At 43.6% G+C, this 10,959-nt stretch overlaps 1 protein-coding gene across 1 annotated transcript; it reads right to left on the bottom strand.

Annotated features, from left to right (window-relative positions):
* Positions 1-815: 815 nt before the first annotated feature.
* Positions 816-9,237, bottom strand: fosl2 (FOS like 2, AP-1 transcription factor subunit). Its single transcript, XM_037071221.1, has 4 exons — positions 8,529-9,237; positions 5,659-5,913; positions 5,193-5,300; positions 816-3,604 (listed from the first exon to the last, which is right to left on the bottom strand). Exons 1-4 carry the CDS (start codon positions 8,655-8,657, stop codon positions 3,047-3,049), a joined length of 1,050 nt encoding a protein of 349 aa, XP_036927116.1. The 5' UTR covers positions 8,658-9,237; the 3' UTR covers positions 816-3,046.
* Between the last annotated feature and the right edge of the window lie 1,722 nt (positions 9,238-10,959).

Below are 10,959 nucleotides of genomic sequence, written 5' to 3'. Positions count from 1 at the left end.
AGACACGTTTTCCAATTTTGTGGATTTATTGCAGCTGATTTTACATCATTACCAGGACAGTATTGTCCCATATTGATGAAGGTGTAGTGCATCCAAGTGTTTTAGTTCAGTTTTTCAATGAAGGCCTGGAGAATTACGTATAAATGACATAATTTAATAGTGAATGAAGCCTGTTGGTCCCATTTCATTTAAATCAGTGTTTTATTCTCATTGTTACCACATCGGAGTGGTACAAAATAATGCATTTAACTGAACAAAATACCAACATAATGTGTCTATAATTTTATAACACTGAATAAACACCCATTGGCCAGTTTATGTTAAAAAGGTGTAGATTAAACACCACTGTCATCTATTGCTTTCATATCAGCATTGCACAAAAAAGTAAGCTCTCTGCCTTGTCTGAGTGTTCTGTGGTTTAGGGTTTTTTTTTCTTACAAGCTACTTGCTATTGACGATTGACCTGTGCAGGTCAGTTGTCGTCTCCGTCAATTCTACTGAGCACATTTAAAAAAAAAAAAAAAAAGTGCCAAAAAGTCTGTCTTGTTTTGTAATGATCAGAATGTGGCTGATATTTAAAACATGGAGCGTAATGAAGGCCCTTTGGAAAAAAGTTTGATGTTAATTTACTCATAGATGTGAGTGCATTCCCATGAATGAAACAGGACAATTTCAGGTTGAATTTCTTTTTATTATTATTATTATTATTATTGTTGTTGTTGTTGTTGTTGTTATTATTATTATTGTTATTATTATTATTGTTATTGTTATTATTATTATTATTATTCATTTAAATTAACAAACACTGCTATACATATTGCTGTTTTTTTTTTTATTAATTTTGAATCATTTTAAACAGTTAAAGCATTTGGAAAAGAAGTAATAGTAGTTGAAAACAGGCAACAGACAGTTGATGACATGTACAGCAGAAGATCTACAGTCAATGGCTTTCCTATGTGTGTCGAGGGGCCTCACAATATTCCAACATACAGACATATCAGACTCACCCACAGTAATGTTTTTGGCTCTCAATTCACCTTTTTATTTTGTCAGACAGGATTAAATATCTCCTGCTGCTTCCATGTGATTTTAAACCAACACCATCAAATGATAAACAGCCGACACGTTCTTTCCAAAGTAGCAGCAGCTTGTATTGAATTGCAAAGTCCGTTTTCAGCATCCAGAGCAACGAAAGTCTTCCAACCACAACTTTTATTAATTTTGTTAACAAACAAGAAGTGTTCAAGCAGAGATGACATTCCCCCTCTTTGACCCCTGACACTTATATTCATTAGGAATGTTTGAAGTAAACAAAAAAAGAAATATCTGTTGTGTCCTTCTCAGTGCCCAGTATTGAAAACCCTCATCCCTTTAAGATACACACGTAAAAAAAAAATGAAAAAGAAGTGCTTCATAGAACTTCAGAAATATTACATCTTGTCAAGGTGTCCCCTCTTTCATCTCAGGCCAGCTGTAGAGAGAGTCCTCTTATCCCTTCCTCATTGTCAAAAAGTGAACTGTGTCTTACCCAACAAGGCTTCCACTAAGTTTCTACTGAGTACCTCGGTGTTGGCATACGTTCATACACCCATAAATCAGCACATCTGAGTTCAATTTAAACATGGTTTCTTTACTAAAAGTGACAGATTTACAAACACAGTATAAACAGGGTTGACATCATTGGCAGCTGGCGACAGTCTAGACCACAGTGGCTTTTTTCAAAATTTGAGCAAAATCCCTCCTTTTAGACAAAGATTGACGAATTACAGGATAACATGTGTCATACAAACCTTTTTGGCTTTTTGAAACCTGACCTGCTCTGAGAGGCAGTGTTGAAAAAAGGTTAGACCTTTATTTAGAGAATGTCAGAAACAAAGGAAGGAGCACGGCATCCAGCGGAGGAGAAGGGCTTTGTTCAAACTTTTATGTCGTCTGAGCGAAAAGATAAAACCTCTTTTCTTGGACGTGACACAAGGAAGGAGAGGTTTATCAACCCTTCAGGTAAAAGTACCACCTCTGCAACACTCTGGCTAGACCATACAACCGCCTGCAGTCCTGCAACGCTCTTCACAATGGGGGTTCTACTACACATAAGAGATATCCCTGACATCAATGTAAATCACATACACTTTGTCATAAACAGGTTGCAAAGTTCAGGTACAGAATCACTGAGGAAAAGCACACCAATACTACTGTAAAGTCGAGCCGCTATGGCAAAATAGAAGGTATAGAGTATTGAGGAACTAGTCATTGATTGAAAGTTGGCTCGTATCCTTTGCAACACTGAGGAATGCTTTGGTCGCCCCACAGAGGACCATTTTGCTTTTCTACAGGCAGATTAAGGAGAGGACAATGTCTCAACAAAACACTTTGTAAAATGTATTCAGCACAGGCCATAAATACATTTAAGGAGATGGAGATAGCGTTAGAAATGTGTATGCACTCTAAGTAGCGATTCCTGAATCAAGGTCCAAGTTACGAAAAAGACAAATCAAAATGGAAAAAAAAAACGACAAGAGGGAGTCTTTGCTCATTGTCTCTTTCTCTCCTCGGAAATTCCAGTAGAGTGCTGACCTCGTTTAGTGATTTATTGATTCGTCTTGGCGGAGTGCAAGTGTCGGCCACATGGCTTTTTAAACATTTTTCAAAAAATATATTAAGAACGCGCTCTCTTAATTTAGTCACATCAACCTCACAACTACCCAGATTTGGGCATGTTTCTCTTCACAACTGTCTGCTCAGTAAACAAGTTGACACTCTGGAGTTGAAATGGTGAAGGGATGACACTTCTGAGGATTGGTGCAGACACTTTCACGTATTAAAAAATTCTACACTGAAGCAGAACAAGAAGAAACACATGGCGTAGCCCTTGTGGGTCTCCCTGCCGAGCGAGAAACGGCTCACATGGTCAGCTTGGTCTGGACTGTTGAATGTGCTCTTGGTCTTTAACAGACACCGTAGGAGGGGGTGCGCAGTTGATTCTCATGCTTTCCTCCAGCCACAGTGTTTTTTTTTTTTTCTCAGCTGCGCCAAGCCGAGCCCTCGCTCAGAGGGCCAGGAGGGTGGGCGAGTTGAGGGAGTCTGACGATTGGTCACCGCTGCTGCTGCTGCGCCGATGGGCCTTGGAGCAGGACTCGGAGGAGGGTGAGGGGCTTTCAGGCTCCAGCATATTCGGGTAGGTGAATATGAGGCTTGGGGCGTTGGGCGTGGCTGCCGGGGTGGACGCTGCCACGACCGGCGTGTTCAGGCTGTCTCCATCCGTGCAGTACATCCCACCGCTGACACCCCCGCCGCCCAGGCAGATGGGCTTGATGACAGAGCGCTGGGGCTTTCCCACCCCATCCTCGGTGTCCTCCGGCTCCTGCTTCACTACCACTTGGTTCATTTGAGCCCGGGTTCCCAAGTTTGAGCGCATAGTCAGGGGCAGGGGGGCGCACTGCTGCTGGTGCTGCTGGTGCCCGGACGACTGGTGGCGCTCCTCCATGGGGAGCTTGCACACAGGATTGTGTGCAACCAGCATGAACTCCAGCTTGTCTTTCTCCTTCTGCAGGCTCTCGATCTCCTTCTGCAAATCCGCCTTCTCTTCCTCCAGCTTCTCCGTCTCCTGTGAAGAGAGACAGGAAATGAGGTTGAGCAGTTGAGCATAAGTATGGGCAGGTTATTTAATTTATATATACACACATGTATATTTGATTAATTATTATTAATTATGTTGTAATTATTTAATTTTGTTATTTTTTCTGGTGCAGGTTTGCCTTTATGTGACAGCAACAGTAGAAGGATGGTGCCGCTGTGCTTCGGGTGTCTTGGTGGCCTGACCACAGCGGCACCATCCTTCTACTGTTGCTGTCCATATATTTCATAAACATTAAGTGACCAAATGGCAAGACATAAAGAACATGGCTGTAAACATTCTTCTTCACGCTAATCAAAGATCTGTGCATGTGATTATACCAGAGTTACCAGTCTTTGTTCAGAAACAAGGCTGTATGCGTGTTCTCCTAAAGCACCAAAAGAGGGCACTGTTTATTTGCTGTTTCCTAAACACAGAAAGTAGCAAAGTCAAAACACTAAATCAAGAATTTGTTGTGGGCCATTTAGACTTAAAGACTTCGACATTCCATTTAGAAAGTCCATTCTGCTTGAATGTCGGTTTCACATAAGGGCTGTGCATTGTTTGTGTCTCTGAGAGATGAGCCTGCATAAGCAGTGTGTCATTAATGTGTCACATCTGAGACAAAGACCATGAAAGCTGTTCATCAGTTCTAGACATCATGCAGATTAAGATAAGCTGACCTGCAGTCTGAGAACTTTGACTCATGGGCAAAGGTATGAGGAAGTAGCTGACATATGGGACACTACAATGAAAGATATCAGCCAATCATAGCGAAGACACTGAGGGAATATTGCCCTTTCTTTTTCACTGGAAAGCGACACTTCCTTATTTGGATTTTTTAAAAACAGGCGTGTAAAGACGAGAAGGCGTTTTTGTTTTTTTATTACTTCCCTGGAAGCTATGGCTGTGGTGTGTGTGTGTGTGTGTGTGTGTGTGTGTGTGTGTGTGTGTGTGTGTGTGTGTGTGTGTGTGTGTGTGTGTGTGCGCAGCATGGCTCTATGTGGGATTGTGAGACAAGCAATTGGTCCCTTTTTACAAAATGTCCTGCATTCATGGAGACAGCTGCCTACAGCAAATTCCATTCCTGGGGTTTTTTTAAGGCCTGACAAGCTTAACCTCACTGTAATTCGTCTAATTAGTCCATTTAGTTGCCGTTACTGTCTGCCAAGGCAGGGCCGCGAGACAGCCCTACCTCTGTCTACAGCTGCCCGAGACAAAAAGCTTTTCATCGCCTGTCATCTCTTTACTCAGACCTTGCACTCAGAGACACAGCAAGAGTCAAACCAGTAATGCGAGGTTGTAAATTTTAGGTGTGGAGTTCAATCACTGTCTGGACTGCTGCCAGATTTATGAACAAGTGGGACTTCTTTTTTTTTTCTCCCCCTGTTCAATTCTCTTTGTGTTTTTGTTGCCATTTTTTTTTGTGACTCTCTGCATTAAAATCAGGACGCATGGGTGTTTGGTAGCTAGAGGTATAAGAGGAAAACTATTCTCCAGCATTGGCACTGTTGTTCTAATCGAACGAAGCAGAACCCAATAACAGATTCCGATCTCCCGTTTTCAGGTTTCTACTCACCCCCTGAAGCATCTCGGTGAGCTCTCGCCTGCGGTTGCGGCATTTGGCGGCAGCTAACTTATTCCTCTCACGCCTCACCCTCCTTTTCTCCTCTTCCTCCGGGGTGAGCTGAGGGCAAGAAAAGAAGTAACATGGCAGGTAAAATAAGCTGTTTGAGAGACGCACAATCAATATGAAGCAAAGAGCAAGAGTATAAACAAGAGCTGGGTACTGCTGCTGGCTGGCTGTGAGTAGAATAATGATACAGAGATTTAGACTTTATTGACACGATGGAACAAACTCAACGATTTGTTTTTTTCTTGCCGTTAAACAAACATGTTTAATGCTTTCCAATGAAAATAACAGTATTTTGCTTCGTTTTCAGGACAAACACACTTCAACTCGCTTTATAAAAGGCATTCTGATGAATAATAGCACCTTGTACAAAGAAAAGGAACGTCCCCTGGTGGTCTTTTTGCCCCCTCACCTGTTCATCTCTCTTGCGTCGGCCCCTTGCGTCCCCAATGGATCGGATGACCCCGGGCCGAGCCAGTGTGTTGTGCCCCAGCAGCCCCGGCCCATTGGTCAGGTGATGGCCGTACGGGTGGGAGCGGGAGTAAGGGTTGGACATGGAGGTGATGACGGTGGGCTGTACCATCCACTGCAGGTCTTGGCTGGTCGTGATTGCATTGATTGTGGGTATGAAGGCACTGTTAGAGCCGGGCATGTCGACCCTGTACTTCTGAAAAGAGAAGAAAGTGAGACAGGTTGCATGAGGAAATTTCCGAGAATTGTTGGATTGGCATCCGCCGCTGCCGTGGATCAACACGTGCAGCTCAACTCCATAAGCGTTTTAGTCAAAACCTATAAGGCATTTCTTACACGAACGCACCACCGCCACGACCACCAGCCATTATTACAAATTCACACATTTTCCATATTTCAAGCTTATAGTAATGATTCAATCCACATAGGCAAACCACTGTGTATGTAACCCCTGGAGTGGAACAGTGACACATGCAGTGAATCATGTGGGAAAGCCCAAGGTGTCCAGAACATCTCACTTTACTACAATACGCATGAGACAAAACACAGCACTGGGAAAGTCTTCCACATGTCTGGACTGGCAGGAGGGTGATTATACCTAAAGATGGACTTTTGAGAGGGTAGATAAATAAAGGGTCATATGCTGGCAGAGGCGTGCTTATGTTGTCCAGAGCAAGAACAGACGGATTTTAATACAAAATCTCATAGGAAAATAAACTATTCAAAAAAAGGTGTTGGAATGAACTTGAACCTTCACAAATGTATTATTTAAAGTTAAATAATGCATTCGCCTGTAGTTGTGTGTGTGTGTGAGTGTGTGTGTGTGTGTGTCTAAAGCCATATTGTCATGCAAGATATTCTAAGACAAGTCACTCCACACTTGTGTATTTGGATCCTTTCTTTCAAGTTCCTCCAGTTATGATGCATAAATATCTACAGTGGACATGCATGTGTGACTGTGTAATTATAATGTCCTGTATGAGAACCGACGTCAGATCAGCATTACTTTATGTCTCTGGAGTCCACAAACAGACGAGCTGCCTGCCTCCTGTGTGCGTAATTTACGCACGTCCCCATCTCCCCGTTATTCCCGACTTTCCGTCGGATATCCCGGCAGTCTATTGGAACTTTGTTTATCTGGTGAGTCATTGTGTATGGGATTTGTTAAGCACATGTGAAACGCGGTCAATTCCAGTAAAGGGGGAAACAGCCCGGCTGTAACGAGCCAGACACTTCGCCAGAATTGTTATTTCTGGCGAACTTGGCTGCGTTAAAAATCTAGTTTACTGAAAGAATGTGAATGCAACGGAGTGCGAATGGCAAACACTGAGTCACATAGGAGCCCCGGTGAAACAGATAAAACTTGGTCTGACAAAATTCTATTGGCCTGCCTTGTTGTGTTACGTCTCAATAAACCGAACAAAGAAGTCGTGTTCCAGCCCGCTGTAATGGGAAACAGACAGCCAGTGTGTGATTACAGGGAAGCAGAGCAATGATAGATACTGGCCAAAAGTCGTTTACCGTCATGTTGCGTGAGCCTGACGACGCTTTTCCACAGAATTGCTGTGTACGCAACACTTGGCTGCGGGTAAACAACATGTCTCTTCCCGGATTTATCTCCTTTTATTTGCGAATATGTTGGCACGGCGTCTTCCTGGCGGTGTACCGGCACGCCTGGAGTGTATGTGGGGTATGTCTCACTAAAACCTGTGATCAAATCTTGGAGACTTGTGTTTTTCAAAAGTCTCTCGGAGCACCGAGGTTTCTTTCCCCCTTTTTTTTTTCTTCTAGTTATTGGCTATCCTGCGCTCCCGGCCCCGCTCCCGCCTGAGAGAAATCCGACTACAATCTAAACATTAACAGGTCGTTTGTAATGATTCAGTGCAAACTTTAAGTGGAAAAAAATATATATATATAGATATTTAAATTTTTTTCTTTTTTTTTTTTTTCTTCTTCCAACGGCTCGTGTCTTTCGTGCACTCCGAACAGACTGAACTGGTGCCCAGTAACAATGAGAACATTTCCTGACCCTTGTGTTAATGCCCGTATTACACCGTACATGCCTGTTGCTTCTCCACTGTGTATTTTATCTCTACTCAATTTATGCTAGACTGTCGCGATGTGTTTATAGCGAACGAGGGTGTGTTATAAATGTCTTCCAAAGAATGTATCGTGCTTATAACACGTAAAGTGCGTCTTTAGTACGACGCGAAAGCGTAAATACTCCCAAATATTATATTTTACGCACAGATAAGTAATTTGGAATTCTAATGTGTCCCATTTCTGTTTCAGAAAACAGAAAACAAATCACCGTACATCTGCCTTCTGAACCTATAGGCTTAGAGCTTTTGTTTTAGCATAAGGACCAACTGAGGAACGATGCTTATTTTACATTTATATGATCAAACTCCCCATGCGCATCAGGTAAATGTGATATTCAGTTAAAAGTTGGCTGCATCATTCGATGGCGTTTTCATGACCCATGACAGAATTCAAATGGTATGAGTCCAGAGTACTTGTGCATGGATCGAGTGTTTGCTTCTGAGTCACTCGGTGCAATTTGTGTCATTAGGTTTATCGTGTTTTTTTTTTTTTTTTTTGCCCAAGCGACATGGAGAATTCCTAAATCCCTGTTAACGAGTGGAGCCTGTAACATGGCAAAAGATTAATAATATTAATATTAATAATCTATAGCACCAAAAAAAAACTGCAATTCTAAGAGGTTGTGCACATGAAATAGAATCAAGACGGATACGTATGGGTGCATTATTTACAGATAATGTGGCAACAGCCGGTGTTTCCTGGTGTTACCTGGTAGCTTGAGGTAGAGATCGGACTTCCGATCGTGCTGCTGCCGCTTGTGAAGGACTCTGGCTGGGCCGGAGAGGTGCTGCTTCCGCGGGACGAGGTGTCGTAGTTCCCGGCGTAGTCCTGGTACATGATCCAGGAAAAAGGAAGATTTCAGTAGACGGTTTGGGCTCTGAACCCCCGTTTTGCTTCTTAAATCCTCGCAATGAAAAGGCACCAACAGGAACAAAAATCCTCTGACTCGAGACGTCGTTAATTTGGGATATCCAGAGAAGAGTTGGCAAAGACAGCGTGCAATTATGCTCCTCTAAACTAACCTAAAACACCTCACAGATCTCACCAGTTACAATAAATAGGCTATTTTGTTAAGTGTTATCCCTGCGCGTAAAGGCTGTTTCTTATCGTGCCTTTAATATTGTTGCACAACAGGTAGACCTACACTACGCTATTAAAGATCCTCTCAGGTGCGCAAACTTCACCCTAAAGTCAGCAGCACACCTTCAGCAGTCAAATCCAGTTGAGACCAGTGAACCTGTAGTTAGAGAGTGACTCACGCAGGTTAACGTTCGCTTTAAAACCTATTGCCTGCTCAATCTCAATATTTTCCGTCGCCTTACCCAGTACTCACTCTATCTGAGCTCTCTGCTGTTCACGGAACAGTTCTAACTTTTTTTTTTTTTCTTTTTCCTTTTTACCACACTTCCTAGAGATGACTCACTTCAATGGCACTATGAAGAACTGCAACGGCTTTTCAACACCAACGAAACAGCCTACGTCACGCCAGGGCGTTGCGACTTCATGCAGGGAGGGGTCGTTTCTGGATAAGGCAGTGAGAAAGAAGGATCCGCTGTGACCATGCTTCGCCCAGCGGACAGTGGATATATAATCGAGAAGCAGCGATTCAGTTGAAGTGTCTCAAATATGTGTGGATGGATTTATTTTTTGATACGGACGTCAGTGCCTGCTGTGGAGTTCACTATTTGTCTGACTTGCTTTGGTCCATTGACGCATGTTTCCTAAAATGGGCAGTTGCGTCAGAGAGCGCGTGTGGGTTTCCTTGGTAAAGGAAGCGTCAGACACTGGAGGGATTCCCTCCCCTCGCGCACTGCACTCCGGACTCGGAGCTCTCGGCGCGCGGGTCCCGGTCCGGTGGCTCATCAGTGCGAGAAAACGAAGATATTAAAAGTCTCAGACGAAAAGATAAAGATCACATGAACGCACGCTGGTTTAAAAAAAAAAAAAAAATGCGCTCCATACGTGCGCGCTCTCAGAGGGAGAGAGTGTAGAACAGCAAAAAGCATCTCCTGAGTGTTCTGTCCCCGAATGTATTCGATGTCCGCCTAAAGCCCAGAATGCCTGAAATGTACTGACAGTGGGGAGAGAACACGCGCGTGTAATATGACCGTTATTTCCACTGCCTGAACACACGCGCGCTCAGCATCCACCGGCTTTCACAGCATCCCTGTTCATAAAGACTACTTTAAATGATTGGACATGCGACTGAGTCTTTGTGTTATTTGGCGGAGACACATTGTGCGCATTTTTTTCGAGAGGTGGCACAGAACACATCATGATGCATTTGGTCAAATAGACGTGGCCCACTGGTTAGGTCTACACAACAGTGCAGCACGGCTGCTTCAAAGGATTCTCGGTGAAAAGTGGGCTAATTGTAATTCGGACGCACCTCATAAACAAGGGCACAGCGCCCAGAATGTGACACGTTACACGAAATGAAATGGCGTATTAAGTATAATCCAATCAGCCACGGTTCCTATTTTAATCTGCATCGCCACAACTGGTTCTGATGAGCTCTCTTAAAGCTGTTTGCCGCGCGTATCTTTGCCAGAACGAGTAGCGCTCGTGAAAAAAAAAAAAAAAAAAAAAAAAGTTTCAGCTGCAGTGTTCAGTCGGGGGAAGTTGCGTCGAGGGAAAATGATGTGCAGGGGGTTTTCTGAGGTGACCACTCGCCGCGGAGGGACTGACTTCATGCGCTTGCTCATAATGCGAACACGTCAATTACACTGTAGTTAATCGAGCCCTCCAGCATGTCACCCTTTCCGAAGTTACCGGGTGTCATTTTCGCTGCAGTACCTTTTGACCTGCACGGTGATCTGTGACTCCCTTTGTGGAGGAAACGCTCCTCCTCAGTCCCTCACACTCACTTCGGTCACGGGAAGTGGCGAGAAAAAGCGCGCAGATGTTCAATAAATCTTTCTTTGAATGATATTAATTAATGATAAATGTTTATCATCCGCTCGCGACACCGCTTTTGAACGGTAACGGTGTTGCTAAGCGACACACTTTCTGCTAAATTGCTCGAGGAAATCTAATCTGCCATAGTCCTATAATTAATGCAGTAATATCATTTGAGATGCACCCATCGGCGTCAATTTGGGGAACGCAAGGTATGGCGCGGTGACAGGTTCTGTTCTTA

This window comes from Acanthopagrus latus, chromosome 16 (genome assembly GCF_904848185.1).
Source record: "Acanthopagrus latus isolate v.2019 chromosome 16, fAcaLat1.1, whole genome shotgun sequence".
NCBI classification, from domain to species: Eukaryota; Metazoa; Chordata; class Actinopteri; order Spariformes; family Sparidae; genus Acanthopagrus; species Acanthopagrus latus.
The sequence above is the reverse complement of the archived record's forward strand: the minus strand, read 5'-3'. Positions and strand labels throughout refer to the sequence as shown.

What these genes read in the sequence shown, in the direction of transcription:
- fosl2 (XM_037071221.1), bottom strand. Translation starts at nt 8,657, where the DNA reads ATGTACCAGGACTACGCCGGGAACTACGACACCTCGTCCCGCGGAAGC. An exon ending in TCTCTACCTCAAGCTACCAG is followed by an intron (nt 5,914 to 8,528) that starts GTAACACCAGGA and finishes TTCTCTTTTCAG; the next exon opens with AAGTACAGGGTCGACATGCC. An exon ending in TCACCGAGATGCTTCAGGGG is followed by an intron (nt 3,605 to 5,192) that starts GTGAGTAGAAAC and finishes CTCTCTTCACAG; the next exon opens with GAGACGGAGAAGCTGGAGGA.